The following is a 17705-nucleotide window of genomic DNA, read 5'->3' as shown; positions in this document are numbered from 1 at the left end:
ACCTCCAGTAACGGATGAGTTTCATCTTCAGTGTTGCCAGATTGTGCGAGAGAAATAAGCGAGCTAGGTCTAGGAAAACAAGCCAAAAAAGATTGATTATGTTGAAATTGAATACTTTATTAACAGTTTGCAAAGACAAACACAGGGAAGTACAGTTCAATACAAGGTCTGTCAAGAGGATTTTAATCCCAAGAAAACACTATGGCTTGTTTCCATTGGGGTCCTTTGTGCTCAATTCATCGAAAAACCTATGTCATGCATCGCTATCTAGCATCAGTGAGCTTGTTGATCTGCTATTTTCAAAAACTCTTGCAATAAAATTTGGAATATTTGGAACGTTTTTGAAACATTCTAACAACGCAAATGCTCCCTGGCACAAAACATTTTAAATAATAATTTAAAAAAGTGGAAGCAAGCCTAAATAAGCAACTCCACTTTAGAAACAAGCCCAAAAAATGCAACCCGCACTACCAATATTTACAAGTGACTTTACAAAAAAACAAGCCCAAAGTCGCTTATAATAAACCGACATGGCAACACTGATCGACACTGCTTGCTGCTTGATTAAACCTGGAAAGAAACAACTGTGAAATTGCCTGATCTTCAAAGACATTTTTAATAGCTACCGGTAACCTTTCTACAAGCTGGAAAACGTCCATATAAAGATCATTCGTTGACAACACATTATTTTTTAGAGGAAAATGAAGGTGAATATATTAGAAACGTAGTAACATTTCAAGATTACTACAGGCTTGTTCAGGGTTGCCTTGCGTTTCCATGGTTTCCAACATAAGCGTTAGGGTCCTAAAGGGTCCAGTGTTGCCATGTCGGCTTATTATAAGCGACTTTGGGCTTATTTTTCTGGTAAGTTGCTTGTAAATATTAGTGGCTGTGTTTTTTTGGGCTTATTTCTAAAGTGTAGTTGCTTATGTGGCCTTGTTTCCTAATGTTGTTTTAAACCAGCGTTTCTCAAACATTTTCAATTTAAGGACCCCCAAAGTAATATGTATTTGTCTCTGGACCCCCCATTTTGAAATATTTTGTGCCAGGGGACCCCCATACAAGATTTGTGTTTTTAAAAAAAAATCCACATAAAAAAAAGCATATCTACAAGCTCACAATGCCTTGCATCGTGACGCGTTGTGAGCTTGTAGATCTGCTATTTTTAAATAGCCAACGTAAATATGTTTAAAGGGCGAAGGGCTCGCTTCTTTTGGGCTTGTTTTCGTAGACCTGGTTGCTTATTTCTCTCACAAGATCTGGCAACACTGGTTAGGGTCCTACCAGAGTGTAGAAAAGAGAGTAACGACACGCTTTGATCTCGCCGCAAAGCGGGCTCCAAACATTGGAACTATCTCATTGAGATAGACAGAGCACTTCCGCATTCCATTCTTACAATGGGAGTCGACGCTAGTGTCAGAACTCTCTTTAAGGCTCTGGGTCCTACGAGCGTTTTTCTCGCGAGTCTCAGGGAATGAATCGCCGCTGGAAGTAAACAAACAACTTTCTCAGTCACTGTACTAAAGTAAAGGGAGAGATCACATGGGTTTAGGTTTATACAATGATCTTACTGGACTGAACGTTAAGGTTATTGTCCATTTTACTTGCTCTATGTATGGTCAAAATGTACACGTTAGACTATGTATGGAATTCAACGAGAGTGTGACGTAATTTCCATCCTCATGATTCAAAAGTGCTGGCGGTAGATGTATGTCATTTAGCTTGTTGTGTGTGTGTGTGTGTGTGTGTGTGTGTGTGTGTGTGTGTGTGTGTGTGTGTGTGTGTGTGTGTGTGTGTGTGTGTGTGTGTGTGTGTGTGTGTGTGTGTGTGTGTGTGTGTGTGTGTGTGTGTGTGTTTATATCAGTGGTGGAAAAAGTACTCACGTTTTCTACTAAAGTAAAAGTGTCAATACTGCAATGTAGAAATGCTTTGTTTACAAGTAAAAGTCCGGAATTCAAAATGTACTTGAGTAAAAGTACAAAAGCATTGGCACCAAAATGTACTCAAAGTACCAAAAGTAGAAAGTACTCCTTATGTAGAATGTCCCATTTCACAAGTTCTTAAATGTATAAAATGCATACAAATCTTTTGAAAATAGCAGATCTACAAGCTCACAATTTGTGATTGTAGAACGGCTATTTTCAAATGGCTGAAAGGTACATGGCTGAAGTGGTTACTGTATGTTTTGTAATAATCCAAATCTACAAAGTAACTAGTAACTAAAGTTTTCAAATAATTGCAGTGGAGTAAAAATACTGCCTCTCAGATGTATGTGGAGTAGAAGTAAAAGTACAGACAATTGGAAAGACTCCAGTAAAGTAAAAAATACCTCAGAATTGTACTGAAGTACAGTACTTGAGTAAATGTACTTAGTTACTTAACACTACTGACTGACATGACCCTTGATCTCAGACTGATCCTTGGTGTTGTATTTTGACAATAGTAATTATTACAATGTTGTGTGTGTTGCTGTTTGTAATCGTGTTCAAGTAAGACTGAAGTAACATAGTTTTTTACAAACCCACCTGAATCATTTATATGTGCTTTGACTGGTCTAAAAGTTGTACATGACTGAATTTATGATCTGTTTGTCCCAGAGTTGTCAATCGTCACATATTTACCACAAATACACAGTGGTGTAATGTAACTATAAGTACATTTACTCAAGTGCTGTACTTAAGTACAATTTTGAGGTATTTCTACTGGAGTATTTCCAAATTTCAGTACTTTTACTTCTACTCAACCTTACATCTCAGAGGCAAATATTATACTTACTCCACTTTAAGTTACTAGCAATCTGGGAACCCATCGCCAAATGAAAATGAAAAACAGCGCCCTCTGCTGTTTTTTACTATCTCACTTGGCTCTGGGAGGAAGTCGACGTAGCACACGTACGCAAGGAAACCAGGGTTTTGGTCTGCCTTCAGCCTTTCACTTCCGGTGGTGCGACTATGTTTTCATTCCCACTAACAATATTTCTACACGGAACACTAACACCACTTCTCCCAGAGAACATGGATCGTTTTGGTTATAAGCCCACTTGTTTCTATGAAGAAAGGGCAAGTTAAAATGTGAATATCTTTCCGTGGTTTTGTCTGCTCCGAGGACGCTATTGTTAAATGAGTTTCGGTTTGTTTCTAGTGGGGAAGGATCGGCAGACACATAAATCCCGCCCACTACATTTGATTGGGTAAAGCGCGGCCTGCTTCCTGATCTGAAGGCACGCCCACTCAGGGGCGCCGATAGGGGGGGGGGCTTCGGGGCCAGCGCCCCCCACGCTCAATTGGTCAGCCCCCTCATGAATCTCAGATGTCAGGCTCAAACTTACAGTACCATTACCATTACTATAGCGGGGCGCAGATAGGTGTTAACGCGCCGTTGACACCTAGAACAATAGCCCAGACAGAGAAACGGCTCGCGGCGGGGGGGCGGGGCTATTGCGGCTCGAGTTGAGCCCCCACGGCCGCGCACATAAATCGGCGTGCCTGCGCCCACTTGTAGGCCAGTGTGTGTACGCGATATGACAAACCCCCCCCCGACAGATTCAAATGCAGAGCAGAATCTGTTCTTGAGAGATTAAGTTACTAGTTACTTTGTAGATTTTGGTTATTATTACAAAACATACATTACCCACTTCAGCCCTGTATACGTTTCAGCCATTTGACCATAGCTGATCTACAAGCTCACAATGCGTTGCAGTGACGTGTGTAGATCTGCTATTTTCAAAAATATTTTTTACATTTGAAAACTTGTGAAATGGGACATTCTGCATAATGAGTACTTTCTACTTTTGGTACTTTAAGCACATTTTGATTTTGTACTTCCGTAAATTTTGAATTCCGGACTTTTTTACTTGTAACTGAGTATTTCTACATTGCGGTATTGATACTTTTACTTAAGTAAAACGTTTTAGTACTTTTTCCATCACTACAAATACAAACGTTGCCATGATACCATGTGTGATCCATTGGCATTGCTACTTGTTGCAGATCATCGTCAGTGATTTGACTTGCTGTATCCACCAGGATGCTTCCTCTTAAGTTTACCATTAAGGTGAGTGAAGTAAAATACCTGTTTTGTTTGCGCACACACACACACACACACACACACACACTAGTGGTGGGAAAAAAAGTTAATTTCAGTGAACGAACGATTTTGTTCACGTTCACGGCAATGATTCGTTCAAATGATTCGTTCACGTTCTCGTTCAGTAGCGCTATTTTCTAGTGTTCAAAATTTACTCGAGTAAAAGTACAAAAGTATTGGCATCAAAATATACTTAAAGAACCAAAAGTAAAAGTGCTAACATATTTGAAAATAGCCGATCTACAAGCTCACAACGCGTCGCATTGTAGATCTGCTATTTTCAAATAGCCTAGGTATAAAATAGGGCTAAAGTGGTTAATGTGATGGCGGGAGCGTATTTTTTTTACGTCGCGCGTGAACGTAACAGTTTCAGAAAGTGAACGAGCTCGTTCACGTTCACGGCAAATGAACTAGTTCTTTTTAACGAATCGATCATGAACGACACATCACTAACACGCACGCACTCACATTATAGCTTTCAGAACTACTAAGCTATGCAGTTGAGCATATAACTGTTTTTCCTGAACAGGATGTACAGGGTGAATGAACATAATCATGAATCATAAAATAGTATATAAGTATAATTTCGTTTTAATTTTATTGCATGTGCTAAATCACCATTCATCAATTTTGAACCTCCCCCTCTACAGAATCTATCTGTCACTATAATAATTACAGTGTGACGCACATTTGTTTCAGTTATCTGTCTTAACTTGTGGCTGATTTCCTTGTCTACCTGTAATCTATTTCTTCGCCACTAGAGGGAAGTACAGATACACATTTGAACCACTGACCTGAATTTGAACGGTTGTCTGTGATAAATGGACATACATAGCTGTCTTTATTTGGTGTTATTTTGGTGTGTCCCAAGACCAACTGTCTCCCAGACAGGCTTTAGTTAATGAACACAGTGATGTGGGGCGGAGGAATCTCTTGCCCCACATAGAAACCAAGCAAAGCCGTCCATCCTCGGTCAAACCCCTGTCAGGAATAATGCACTTCAGATGTTTTTGTTAAGTGCAAAGAAAAGCCTACTGGTCTCCCCTTTTGTTGATGTTTCATTTATTGAAAGTTTTGTCTAAAGCGCCGCAAACATTTGCACTGATCTCTCACATCCTCCGTAATGCCATGTGTGCCTTAGTTGACCAGATATTGCATTCACTCTCTTTATTCGTTTCATATGCATGCCTGCATACAGGGCTAACCCCCCCCCCCACACACCACCCTCCCTTAACTGGTTGTGGGAGAGTAAAGCCCTGGAGGTTCACTGAAGGTTCCTTCCCAGTGGGCACATAATGATACTGTTGTGTTACTCTGCCTGAGAAAATGCAGAGAGTCCTCTTACTATGCCCAACCAACTAACCACAAACAAGCATGTTAGAAGGGGATCACTCCAAACAATGGCATTCAAGGCGCTACTCTGGGCTCCTCTTTCATAAAACAAACAACATCAACACCATGTTTTTTAAGCGAGCGAATAAACCTCACTGGATAGGAAGGGGAAAAAAAATCTGCCTCTTTTTTTTTTACTCTTTTTTACTTCTGAAGATGTCCTGAGGCTAACTCTCGTTTACCAGAATGCCTTCTAGTGTGTGAAGCACTAATTTATACTTTGTTCTGCGATGGTGTCACTTCGCCAAAAACAAACGGGCATTTTCAGAAGTGGAAAAATGTGACATCAAAAATAACTTCATTTGAGTGAGTGACACCGTTGTATGCAGTAAATTAGGCTTAAAGAGTCTACACCATGAAAATCACTTTTTTCTTGGTTTTTTGTATTTTTTGGGGTCCCCAGTGTCTCTTGTACCCCAAAAAATGTTTTTTTTTTTAATTCAGTCATTCCTTCTCATTTCATGGATTTCCAGAATGGGCGTGTCTGAACAGGCGATCTCAGAATGGCAATGTTTATGAGGTCATAAACATTTTTGATGGCAAACCCAATGTTAAATGAAAAGTGCCCGAATCGCTCTGAAACTTTTTCTACCCCCCCTAAGTGGGGGTCTACGAACAAATACTTCGGGCTCGGATTTTGGCTCCGCCCCCCGGAAGTGGGTGAAACAGGCACCTCAAACACTTGGTGGAATTGTTCAAAAATGTTCAAAGTGTTTTTTTTTCGATTTTGTATTTTTCTTAGATGCTTCTTTTTATGCAGAATTTTTCCATTTCTTTTCTTTTTTTTTATATATATTTTTTTATTAACAGAATTTTGTATTAACAGAATTGCTCAGTAGCCCCCCCCTGCCCAAGAGGACGTTTTGGTATTGCAGCTGAAAGTGCTGTATAAGCCAGAGACAATTGACTTGGGATGAGTATATCTGAGTGATGATTTAGGCTCAAACCTTTTGAAAAAGGTTTGAGGGACATACACCATATTGTGGTGACCCACATCGAGAGACAATGAGAGACAATGAGAGACATTCACCAAAGAGGGCTTGTCCCTTTAAGAGCGAGGCTCGAGGGAATATAGACACTTCCGGTTCCGGGTTAATGTTGTTGTTGTTATGCTGCTCGCAGTGAATGAATGAAATGTATATGCTGCTCACGGTGCTTAAGTAAACTACCTCAACGTGCCTACGTCTCCTGTCTCGCTGTTTCTTCCTCCACATTGGTGACCCTGTGAAAAGACGAACATGTTAGGCGACGACGCCCCCGCAGTGGACGTAGTAGCTCCCGCACCGAACGGAGCTAACGCCGCGGCTAACGTACAGGCTAATATATACGCCGCCACCGTCAAGCTGCCCGACTTTTGGCAGCATAACCCGCGCCCGTGGTTTCAGCATATCGAAGCCCAGTTCCAGCTGAGAGGAATAACACAGGATATAACGAAATACTTCCATGTTGTGGCGGCGTTGGATGCTTCGACGACGGCACGAGCGATGATGCTGTTGGAGGATCCACCAGCAGCCGGCAAGTACGAGGCACTAAAGACTTTTCTTCTGAAGCTGTACGAACTGTCAGAACTAGAGAAAGCGGATCACTTGCTGTCCCTCAACGGCCTCGGCGATCGCAGACCGTCTGAGCTAATGGAGAAGATGCTAGCTGTGCTAGGATCAGCTGATCCCTCCTTTCTTTTTACTCATCTGTTCCTGCGGCAGCTTCCGGTGCCGGTGCGCACAGCATTAGCCAGTTCCCCCTTCTCCACCACCAAGGACTATCGAGGTCTGGCTGCAGAGGCAGACAGGGTATTCTTGGCCAACCGGCAGCAGTTTGTCCATGCGCTGCTGCCCCACCAGGACACCTCAACTCCATCCCTGGAGGACTACACAGACACCGCGGCTGCGGTGACAGCCCGACGCCAACCCGACGACGGGCTTTGCTATTACCACGCCAGGTTTGGGGCCAAGGCCAAGCAGTGTCGCAAGCCATGCACTTTCAGGGGGCAGGGAAACGCCAGGGCCAGTGCTCATTAGCGGCTATGGGCGCTGGCCAGGACTGTAAGCTGTTGTTCATCACCGACTCTGTGTCTGGCCGGCGGCTGCTGGTTGACTCGGGCGCTCAACGCAGCATCCTGCCAGCACAGGCCGTGGACACCATCGCCGGCGGACACGGGCCCCAGATGGACGCCGCTAACGGCACGCCCATACGTACTTATGGCACCAGGTATGTGGAGGTGTGTTTTGGCGGGCGCCGTTTCGGCTGGGACTTCGTTATGGCTGCTGTGTCCACACCGCTCCTGGGCGCGGACTTTCTCTGTGCTTACAGCCTGCTGGTTGATGTTAAGAACTGTCGCCTGATCGATGCCCTCTCCTTCGCTTCGTACCGCTGTATGCTTGGTGGGGGCGGAGCTCTCTGCCTGTTAAACACACTGGCCACCGGGGATCCGTATCAACGCCTGCTCGCCGGGTTCCCTGACCTTACCACACCCACGTTCTCATCGGCAGTGGCGAAGCACGGCGTGGAACATCATATTACCACCGAGGGCCCTCCAGTCTATGCCCGGGCCCGGCGCCTCGACTCGGCCAAGCTGGCAATCGCTAAAGGGGAGTTTTCCACCATGGAGCGCCTTGGCATTGTGCGCCGCTCAAACAGCCCGTGGGCTTCCCCCCTACACATGGTTGCTAAGGCTGGCGGGGGTTGGCGCCCCTGCGGCGATTTTCGTCGCCTGAATAACGCCACAACCGCCGACCGGTACCCCGTCCCGCACATACAGGACTTCTCTGCCCACCTGGCGGGGGCCATCATCTTCTCTAAGGTGGACCTGGTGCGAGGGTACCACCAGGTGCCGGTCCAGCCACTGGACGTGCCAAAAACAGCTGTCATTACACCCTTTGGACTTTTCGAATTCCTACGGATGCCGTTTGGCCTCATGGGGGCGGCGCAGACGTTTCAGCGCCTCATGGACTCTGTGCTCCGAGACATGCCGTTCTTATTTGTCTACCTAGATGACATTCTGGTAGCCAGTGCGTCGGTGGAGGAGCACATGACGCACCTCCGGCAGCTGTTTGAGCGGCTCAGCGAACACGGCCTCATCGTCAACCCAGCCAAGTGCCAGTTCGGACAGTCCGCCATCACCTTCCTCGGAAAAAATCTGCCTCTTTTTTTTTTACTCTTTTTTTACTTCTGAAGATGTCCTGAGGCTAACTCTCGTTTACCAGAATGCCTTCTAGTGTGTGAAGCACTAATTTATACTTTGTTCTGCGATGGTGTCACTTCGCCAAAAACAAACGGGCATTTTCAGAAGTGGAAAAATGTGACATCAAAAATAACTTCATTTGAGTGAGTGACACCGTTGTATGCAGTAAATTAGGCTTAAAGAGTCTACACCATGAAAATCACTTTTTTCTTGGTTTTTTGTATTTTTTGGGGTCCCCAGTGTCTCTTGTACCCCAAAAAAAATTTTTTTTTTAATTCAGTCATTCCTTCTCATTTCATGGATTTCCAGAATGGGCGTGTCTGAACAGGCGATCTCAGAATGGCAATGTTTATGAGGTCATAAACATTTTTGATGGCAAACCCAATGTTAAATGAAAAGTGCCCGAATCGCTCTGAAACTTTTTCTACCCCCCCTAAGTGGGGGTCTACGAACAAATACTTCGGGCTCGGATTTTGGCTCCGCCCCCCGGAAGTGGGTGAAACAGGCACCTCAAACACTTGGTGGAATTGTTCAAAAATGTTCAAAGTGTTTTTTTTTCGATTTTGTATTTTTCTTAGATGCTTCTTTTTATGCAGAATTTTTCCATTTCTTTTTTTTTTTTTTATATATATTTTTTTATTAACAGAATTTTGTATTAACAGAATTGCTCAGTAGCCCCCCCCTGCCCAAGAGGACGTTTTGGTATTGCAGCTGAAAGTGCTGTATAAGCCAGAGACAATTGACTTGGGATGAGTATATCTGAGTGATGATTTAGGCTCAAACCTTTTGAAAAAGGTTTGAGGGACATACACCATATGATATTAAATATCAAATATTGTTTTTAAATTCATGGTGTAGCTCCTTTAAGGATAATCCTGGAGACCGAGTAAGGTTCAGCAGGCTGTTGAGCAATGTGCTTTATGATACTGGTCTGGCACCGCAAATGTTTTCAAGACATCTCTCTCTCTCTCTCTCTCTCTCTCTCTCTCTCTCTGTGTCTCTCTGCCCCACCTCCCCTCTCTCATTCCCAAGTCTGTGGAACTGCAGGAGGTGCTGGTATGCTCCCACTTAAACAGGCTTTAGACTTTAGTGACCTGCCACTTCTCAGACCTCCCCAAAGGGCCTTCAGGCTAAAAACACTGAGCCACTACACCGCTCTGCTGTCTCCTGCCAGGACATTACCGTGCCTTAGACCCACTGCAATCTGCCTTCTGTTAGCAATATGCACCGGTGACTTTCTAACCATCTAATACGGTGACAGGGAGGCCAAATCATTTTTTCCCCCTTTTTTTTTTTACTATGAAGTACTGCAGTACAGTTGGGTGTCAGAGGTTCAGGGGGCTGTTTAATGTTCTTGTCACTCTGTAGGTGAGCTTAGATCAGGCCACACACACACACACACACACACACACACACACACACACACACACACACACACACACACACACACACACACACACACACACACACACACACACACACACACACACACACACACACACATCAACACTGTCTGCAATCAGATTAGAGGCATTATTTTAAAGGAATAGTTCACCCCAAAAATGACTTTTTTTTCTCCTATCGATTAGTCACCCCATGGAGACTTGAGTTCATGGATATGTTTTAGTTTTTGTTGCATTCCTAAGCCAATTATTGGTGATGACCTGCCGGTCATCAAATTTGAATTAAAATATTCATGAATTCAATTCTCCATGGAGTTACTAATCGATAGGAAAAAAAGTATTTTTTTGGGTGAACTATCCCTTTAACACTTCTGGGGATCTTTCAAAAGGAAAGACAGATATTTTCTTTTATTCTTGCATTTATGGAAGCCCAGTGGTTCTCTATGTGGGGTCCAGCCCCCATTTTGTCCTTTGATGGGGTTCCATGGGGTTCCATGGGGTGGATATTTAGGAACCAAATGGACCCTAGTGATCTGTAATCTCTCAGAGAGATTTAAATGAACACGGAGGATTTTTCCGTGTAGATTGCAGTCCCAGAGATTAAAAAAATCATATCAAATGTGGGTCCATGCATGGCTTAATGCATACTTGCATGCATACCTTGAAGTTAAAAAAAGGTTGAGAATCACTGTCCTAGCCCAGCCCCTAACACCAGGCTCTTGTTAACCTGTTATTTGTCTCTAGTATCGACCATTTCTCAGGGATGTGCCTGGCTGCATCGACCGCTGTTTGCCGAACTGTTACCTGGAGATATTACCTGTCTGTTCTTGCTGGAGGAATTCGGCTCCTCCTGGGGTTGTGTCCCTTCTTTATCATCAAATAAAGAGCACTCAGGTGTGCTAACATTCACCTGAATGAGGGGAGCTTTGCACACAAAACACTTCCGTACGATTTCCCTGTGAATAATACCGCACCGCACCACACCACCCCACCCAACGCAATGATGATGATCATGCTCAGCAGCACCCGATGTGGGGCTGCCTGTCTGAGAGAGAAATCCCTGTGACTCATTTACAGTGGTGTAAAGTAACTAAGTACATGTACTCAAGTGCTGTACTTAAGTAAAAGGTTGAGGTATTTTTTACTTTACTGGAGTATTTCCAATTTTCAGTACTTTTACTTCTACTCCACTACACTTCACCCTATTGTGAATGTAAAGCACTTTGGGTCAACTTCTGTTGTTTTTAAATGTGCTATATAAATAAAGGTGACTTGACTTGACTACATCTCGGAGGCAAATATTGTATTTTTACTCCACTACAATTATTTGAAAACTTCAGTGACTACTGTAGTTACTTTGTAGATTTTGATTATTATTACAAAACATACATTAACCACTTCAGCCCTATATACATTTCGGTCTACAAGCTCACAATGCGTCGCGAGCTTGTAAACCGGCTATTTTCAAAATATTTGAAAACTTGAAATGGGACATTCTGCATAATGAGTACTTTAACTTTTGGCACTTTAAAGGACGACTTCACCACTTTTCAACATATCTTCATATAATAGGTCCTCACTAATGCTCATGATAAAATGATACAATTTTTTTCAACTTGGTCTGTGTCTCATAGGAGGGCTGTGGACAGTCCAGAAAACCTGTCTACCAGTGACATCATCGTTAGGCAGGATTCTTTTTTCCAAAAAGACTAAAACATTTTTATTCCGATTTTTATTAAGGCGAGAACAATGGGATCTATTATTGCATTGCAACTTTCCAGGAATACAAAGCCTGCAGTTTATATTAGCTTGGATTCCCCATCGATGATGTCACTGGTAGACGGGTTTCTGAACTGTCTACAGCCCTCCTCTGAGACACAGACTGATTAGAAAAATGTTTTACCATTTTATCATGAGCATTAGTGAGGACCTATTATATGAAGATATGTTGAAAAGTGGTGAAGTCGTCCTTTAAGTACATTTTGATGCCAATACTTGTGTACTTTTCAAGAACATTAAAAAATGCAGGTCTTTTTTTTCAGAGTATTTCTATATTGCAGTATTGATACTTTTACTTAAGTAAAACATGTGAGTATTTTTTCCACCACTGCTCATTTAGATTGTGACCTGGACTGGAGATGAATAAAAGTCTTAGAAAAATGGTTTGTCATACCCATAGATCTAAAGAGCACCCCCCCTACCCCCCCCCTGGGCTCTCTTAGCAGACTGCTATAAGAAACTGCTAGTCAGTGTATGTGTGTGTGTGTGTGTGTGTGTGAGAGAGGGGAGAGATGCAAGTTTTATTGAGTGAGACCGCATCTGCTGCCCCTTCTCTCCCAATGTAAACATCTGTGGCTGGTTAGTGTTAGCCTCTGAGCTAAGTGCAGGCTGAGGGGGTCTGGTTCTTATACGGCGTAGATAGCGGTGGCAAAGGGCAGCAGGAGTTTGCCTCGTTGAGCCCGTCGGGCCCTCGGCGCAACTTGGCTTCTTCAGCGCAGGCGGGAGGAGGAGGATGGAGAGAGTGGGGTCTGGGAGAGAGATAAGGGAGAAGGTAGAGAGTGTCTTGGGAACTGAGAGTGATATAGACCAGAGCCCGTGAAGAGACCAGAAAAGGGAAAGGAGCACTGCAAGTTTGAGAGTGATTCACTATTTGTTTATTTACCGATTACCAGCAGAAAATAGAATGACTTGAAGCCCGATTTGTGGGCTTTCTCATGAAAGGCAGTTGCGGGTTTCTAATGTTTTCCAATGTCTTTCAGGGGGGGTGAGTTTTTAACCATGTTACTGTTATCACAATTGGATGTGGAAGAATTAAGGATGAGTGGTTTAGGCCCACAGGAAGATCTGGTTCAGTTCATTCGCAGCGCCACCAATAAAGTAATTGGTGTTAAGCAGCACTGATAGTCTAAAAGTCGGTGTAAAATAGAACAAAGCACTGTTGGCCCACTTCAGTACAGTATATAAAAAGAGTAACTTCCTCTTGACTCTTGGCGCATAATCAAAACTTCCTTCCAATAACAGTGGAACTTGCCCGGAATGTTGCATTAAAATTCCATACATTAAGCTGGCCATGGCCAATGTGTCTTGATTAATGAATATGTAAGATTCATTAACCCTGTAAGACCGGGAACGCATCTGTGTCATTTTAGATTTCTTTAGCTGTTAAAAAATAGCAGATATACAAGCTCATAGCGCCGCGCTATGAGCTTGTAAATCTGCTTTATTTTATTTTATTGTCAACATTTGTGCAAATCTTTGCTTCTGGGGATTCTACAAATGTCTTCTAAATCTCTTAACAGTTTTTTGAAAAAAACGTATGTTGCTTTAATATCAGTCGTTCTCTTATGTTGCTATATATTTTTCATGTCAAGGACCCCCAAAATTATATGTATTTGTCCTCGGACCCCCATCTCAAAATATGTTGTTCCAGGGACCCCCCAGAAGCAAAGATTTGAGTTTGCTCTAAAAATGTATATATATTCAAAGATTTGCCAAAAAAGTCACGTTTTTTGAAAATAGCATATATATATATATATATATATAGATCTGCTATTTTTAAATAACCAAAGAAATTAAAATGACACACAGATGCGTTCCCGGTCTTAATGGGTTAAATTCCTTGGCAGACGTGATAGAGAGAGAACATGTGGAACACTGTTTGGTGGGAGGGAGTCTTTTTTTGAATTGGCTATTTTCATTGCGTTTCGCTCTCAAGAAGCGCATTGGGCTCCTCGACTCCTTTCAGATCTAATCTTTGCTCAGGGAGGATGAGATTCTTGTGGTTCCTATTACTACATTTACAAAGGATTAGGCTTCTTGGAGAGAACTCAAACAGAGGCCAATTCCTAGGCTCAGCACGTTCATCAGACAGAGGTCAAGGGTCGTGGCAGTGTTCACCTCAAAGGCCTACCGTCGCACTTTGTAGTCAAAGATGGCAAGTTCTGTGTCACTTGATCAAATTGTAGTTAGAGCCTTAAAGGAGTAGTTCACCCCAAAAAAAATAGTATTTTCTATCATTTACACACCCCATGAAGCCTTGAATTCATGGATATTTGTTTTGTTTTTTACGCATTCCTAAGCTAATAATTTGATGACCGGGTGTATTTCCGGTAGGAGACTCAAAGAGACTCCTTTGTGTCTCATACCGCAGTGGTTCTCAAACGTTTTCATGTCAAGGACCCCCAAAAGGATATGTATTTGGCCGCGGACCCTCATCTCAAAATATTTTGTTCCAGGGACCCCCCCAGAAGCAAAGATTTTAGTTACAAATGTTTGCTTTAAAAAACATATTCAAAGATTTGCAAAAATGTTCACGGTTTCTCAAAAGTAGCAGATCTACAAGCTCATAGCGCTATGAGCTTGTATATCTGCTACTTTTGGATAGCTAAAGTATAAAATATGGATAAAGGGGTTAAAATGATTGTGACGCTTTATTAGCTAATTTTGCTGGGGACCCCCTGGTACCCACCCAATGACCGCTGGGGGTCCCTGGACTCCACTTTGAGAACCAATGTCCTACCGGATACTTTTATAGCATCTTTCCGCCGGTCATCAAATTATTGGCTTCATGGGGTGTGTAATTGATAGAAAATTAGTAATTTTTTGGGTGAACTACTCCTTTAAGATAAAATAATGCCTGATTTCTACATGCTAACAAAGTGTCGCAGCGCAACATGTCGTGAGTTTGTAGATTGGCTATTTCCGGGCGCGTGTGACACCCGCCACGCAACTAAGTATAGCTCAGGAGTTGTGCATTTTGTCTCTTCGCTGCCTGCCACAATCAACACTAAATGCTTGGCTACAATACAAGCTCTAATTACTCAGCCGAAAGTTTGCAGTCAGGGCTAAAGGGCTAAAAGATTCATACGCTGCAGGGGAAAAAAAGAGTTGCCTCCAATGAACCACCAATTAAGCAAGGCAAATTAACAGTTTTCTCATTAGCGTCGATTGTGTTGGTTTTGCATTCCTGGCACAAAGCCCCCTCTTCTGAGAAGTCCAGAGGCTCACATGCTGTCTTTGCGTGACGGACGGGGCCAGTGTTTATTGTTTCCTGTCCAGTTCACAGTCTCATCGTGTCTGTTGCTCCTCTAATGTGATAAAACAGGAGCGGCAAAAGCTAGTTTGTCTGGCGCTCCGCCCCAAACGCAAATTCAATCAGAAACTCCAGAATGACTTTAGGAGATTCACTCTCATTTGTTTGTCCATAAAGTCTGCATGCTAAGACCCCTTGGCTCTGCAGCCTCATTATTGATCGAATTACCTCCTCAGACTCCTATTAGGTTGTGTAATTCTAAGCCACATAGCTTAGTTGACTGGTCCTGAAAGTCCCACAGGAATGTATTTTTTTCCCCCTTCAGGCATTGATTCTTTACACAGTTAAAGTCATACTGTGTAACTTTATCAATCACAAAAAAAATATTTTTGATATAATGTTTCACTGGCATATCTTTCACGACAACCGTTCCACATAAACATGTTGTGTGAGCAGCACTTCTATAAACACTATTTGTGTGTTGTGAGTTCGAGTGTCTGCCCTCTTACACTGGCTCACTGGAAGTGCTTTGGACCCTGGAATGTTTTTTGTTTTCATTTGTTCCCCAAAAATGTATTGATACAGAAGCGAGCAGAAAAAAAAGAAGCTCTGAACAGATGCTGTAATGGCCAGAAACAGTAAAACACTCAAGCAAAGTTACACAATATCACTTTGACACTATACACTCAGAATTGATTGAATACTTTATTAACAGTTTGCAAAAAGTACAGAGGTACAGTTATACAATAATGCTAAAAAGGATGACACAAAAAGCCCTGAGCGCTTGTTTCCATTGTGGTCCTGAGCACCTCTTAAGCTATAACTAGGCTAAGTTTGAACTATCAAAAATAGCAGATATACAAGCTCATAGCGCGGCACCGAGTGCCGCGCTATGAGCTTGTAGATCTGCTATTTTTGAAAAATCTTGAACATTTTTGCAAATCTTTGAATATATATTTTTTAAAGCGAACATTTGTAACTCAAATCTTTGCTTCTGGGGGTCCCTGGAACAAAATATTTTTAGATGGGGGTCCGCGGCCAAATACATATCATTTTGGGGGTCCTTGACATGAAAAAGTTTGAGAACCACTGGCTTAGCTGATATTGATATTGAAGGATGTCATGAATTGGGAGAACATTCCTGTCCTCAGATGCACACTTTGGTGTCTCAAAAGGCCAAACGCTGAAGGCCCAGGATCATGAGTTCCCTTCCACCATCTCCGACGGACTTCAGGCCCAGTAAGCCAACCGTGGGACTCGGTCCAGGCCAGTTCGTCCGTTTCACCCGTTTGATTGACAGGGCCTGGTCCTCTGCTGCTAGCCTTTCCCACGCACTGGTAATTGTTGGAACCAGTCAGCTGAAGCCACCGGTCATCCGTGGACCACCGTGACACAAAAGGGCCCCCGAGAGCCGCCCGAGAGAATACAATCTGTAGGGGAAGAGCTGTCCCTCACACACACAGACAGACACACATGACATGACATGCGCACGTTTTATTATACAGCGAGAGAGCTTGTGCACATACAAGCGCCTCTGTTATGACCTAACTCTATGGTTATGACCCCATGGCTTTTGTGTTGTTGTTGTTGCTTCTTCTTCTTTCTGAAAGCTAATGGCTTTTTAACCCATTAAGACCTGAGGCCGATTCTAGAAATGTCTTCTAAATCCTAACTTTTTTTTTGTTGTTGAAAAAAAACCTATGTTTCTATATCAGTGGTTCTCAAACTTTTTTCATGTCAAGGACCTCCAAAATGATATGTATTTGGCTGCGGACACCCATCTCAAAATATCTTGTTCCAGGGTACAAATGTTCGCTTTAAAAAATATATATATATTCAAAGATTTGCTAAAATGTTAACGATTTTTCAAAAATAGCAGATCTACAAGTTATACAGATATACAAGCTCGTAGCGCGGCACCGAGTGCCGCGCTATGAGCTTGTATATCTGCTATTTTTGAATAGCCAAAGATATGTTCCCGGATTGAGTGGGTTAAAAAGGAAAACAACTGGTGTGCCCATTTCCTTTTAGGGTACGCTGTGCATAAAAGACATGTTTTTTTTGTTTTATAGACTATTTCGTTTTCAGAGAAGACGTGTTTATCGCCTCTAGATGTTAATGTCTGGATTTATTTATTTAGACTTTTATCGAATGGTAATGGGTGTTCATTCTGTTTTTATGGAGCTGTGTAACACTTTATTGGTCACATCATTGAAATCAGAGTCACGTCAATTGCCAGGTGCAGTACACTGTAATGGTATATACTACATTATTAGTCAGTGCCACCATATTGTACAAAAGACAAGGGGCTGTGTCCGAAATCACTCACTACCCACTAGTCCATTGGCTCTCAAAGTGGGGTCCGGGCAGTGGTGGAAAAAGTAAAAGTATCAATACTGCAATGTAGAAGTACTCCGTTACAAGTAAAAGCCCAGAATTCAAAATTCACTTGAGTAAAAGTACAAAAGTGTTGGCATCAAAATGTACTTAAAGAACCAAAAGTAAGAGTACTAAAATGTTTGAAAATAGCAGATCTACAAGCTCACAACGCGTCGCATCGCGACACGTTGTGAGCTTGTAGATCTGCTATTTTCAAATAGCCTAGGTATAA

General features: G+C 42.7%; 1 protein-coding gene across 1 annotated transcript in view; it reads left to right on the top strand.

Annotated features, from left to right (window-relative positions):
• Positions 1–3989: 3989 nt before the first annotated feature.
• slx4ip (SLX4 interacting protein) overlaps positions 3990–17705 on the top strand; it is a 62777-nt gene continuing 49061 nt past the window's right edge. The window contains exon 1 of the mRNA XM_080448589.1: positions 3990–4053. Within this exon, the coding sequence (XP_080304715.1) occupies positions 4027–4053 (27 nt within the window). The 5' untranslated portion in view covers positions 3990–4026. The remainder of the gene's footprint in view (positions 4054–17705) is intronic.

This window comes from Gymnoscopelus braueri (assembly GCF_963280865.1).
Source record: "Gymnoscopelus braueri genome assembly, chromosome: 14".
NCBI lineage: Eukaryota > Metazoa > Chordata > Actinopteri > Myctophiformes > Myctophidae > Gymnoscopelus > Gymnoscopelus braueri.
The sequence above is the reverse complement of the archived record's forward strand: the minus strand, read 5'-3'. Positions and strand labels throughout refer to the sequence as shown.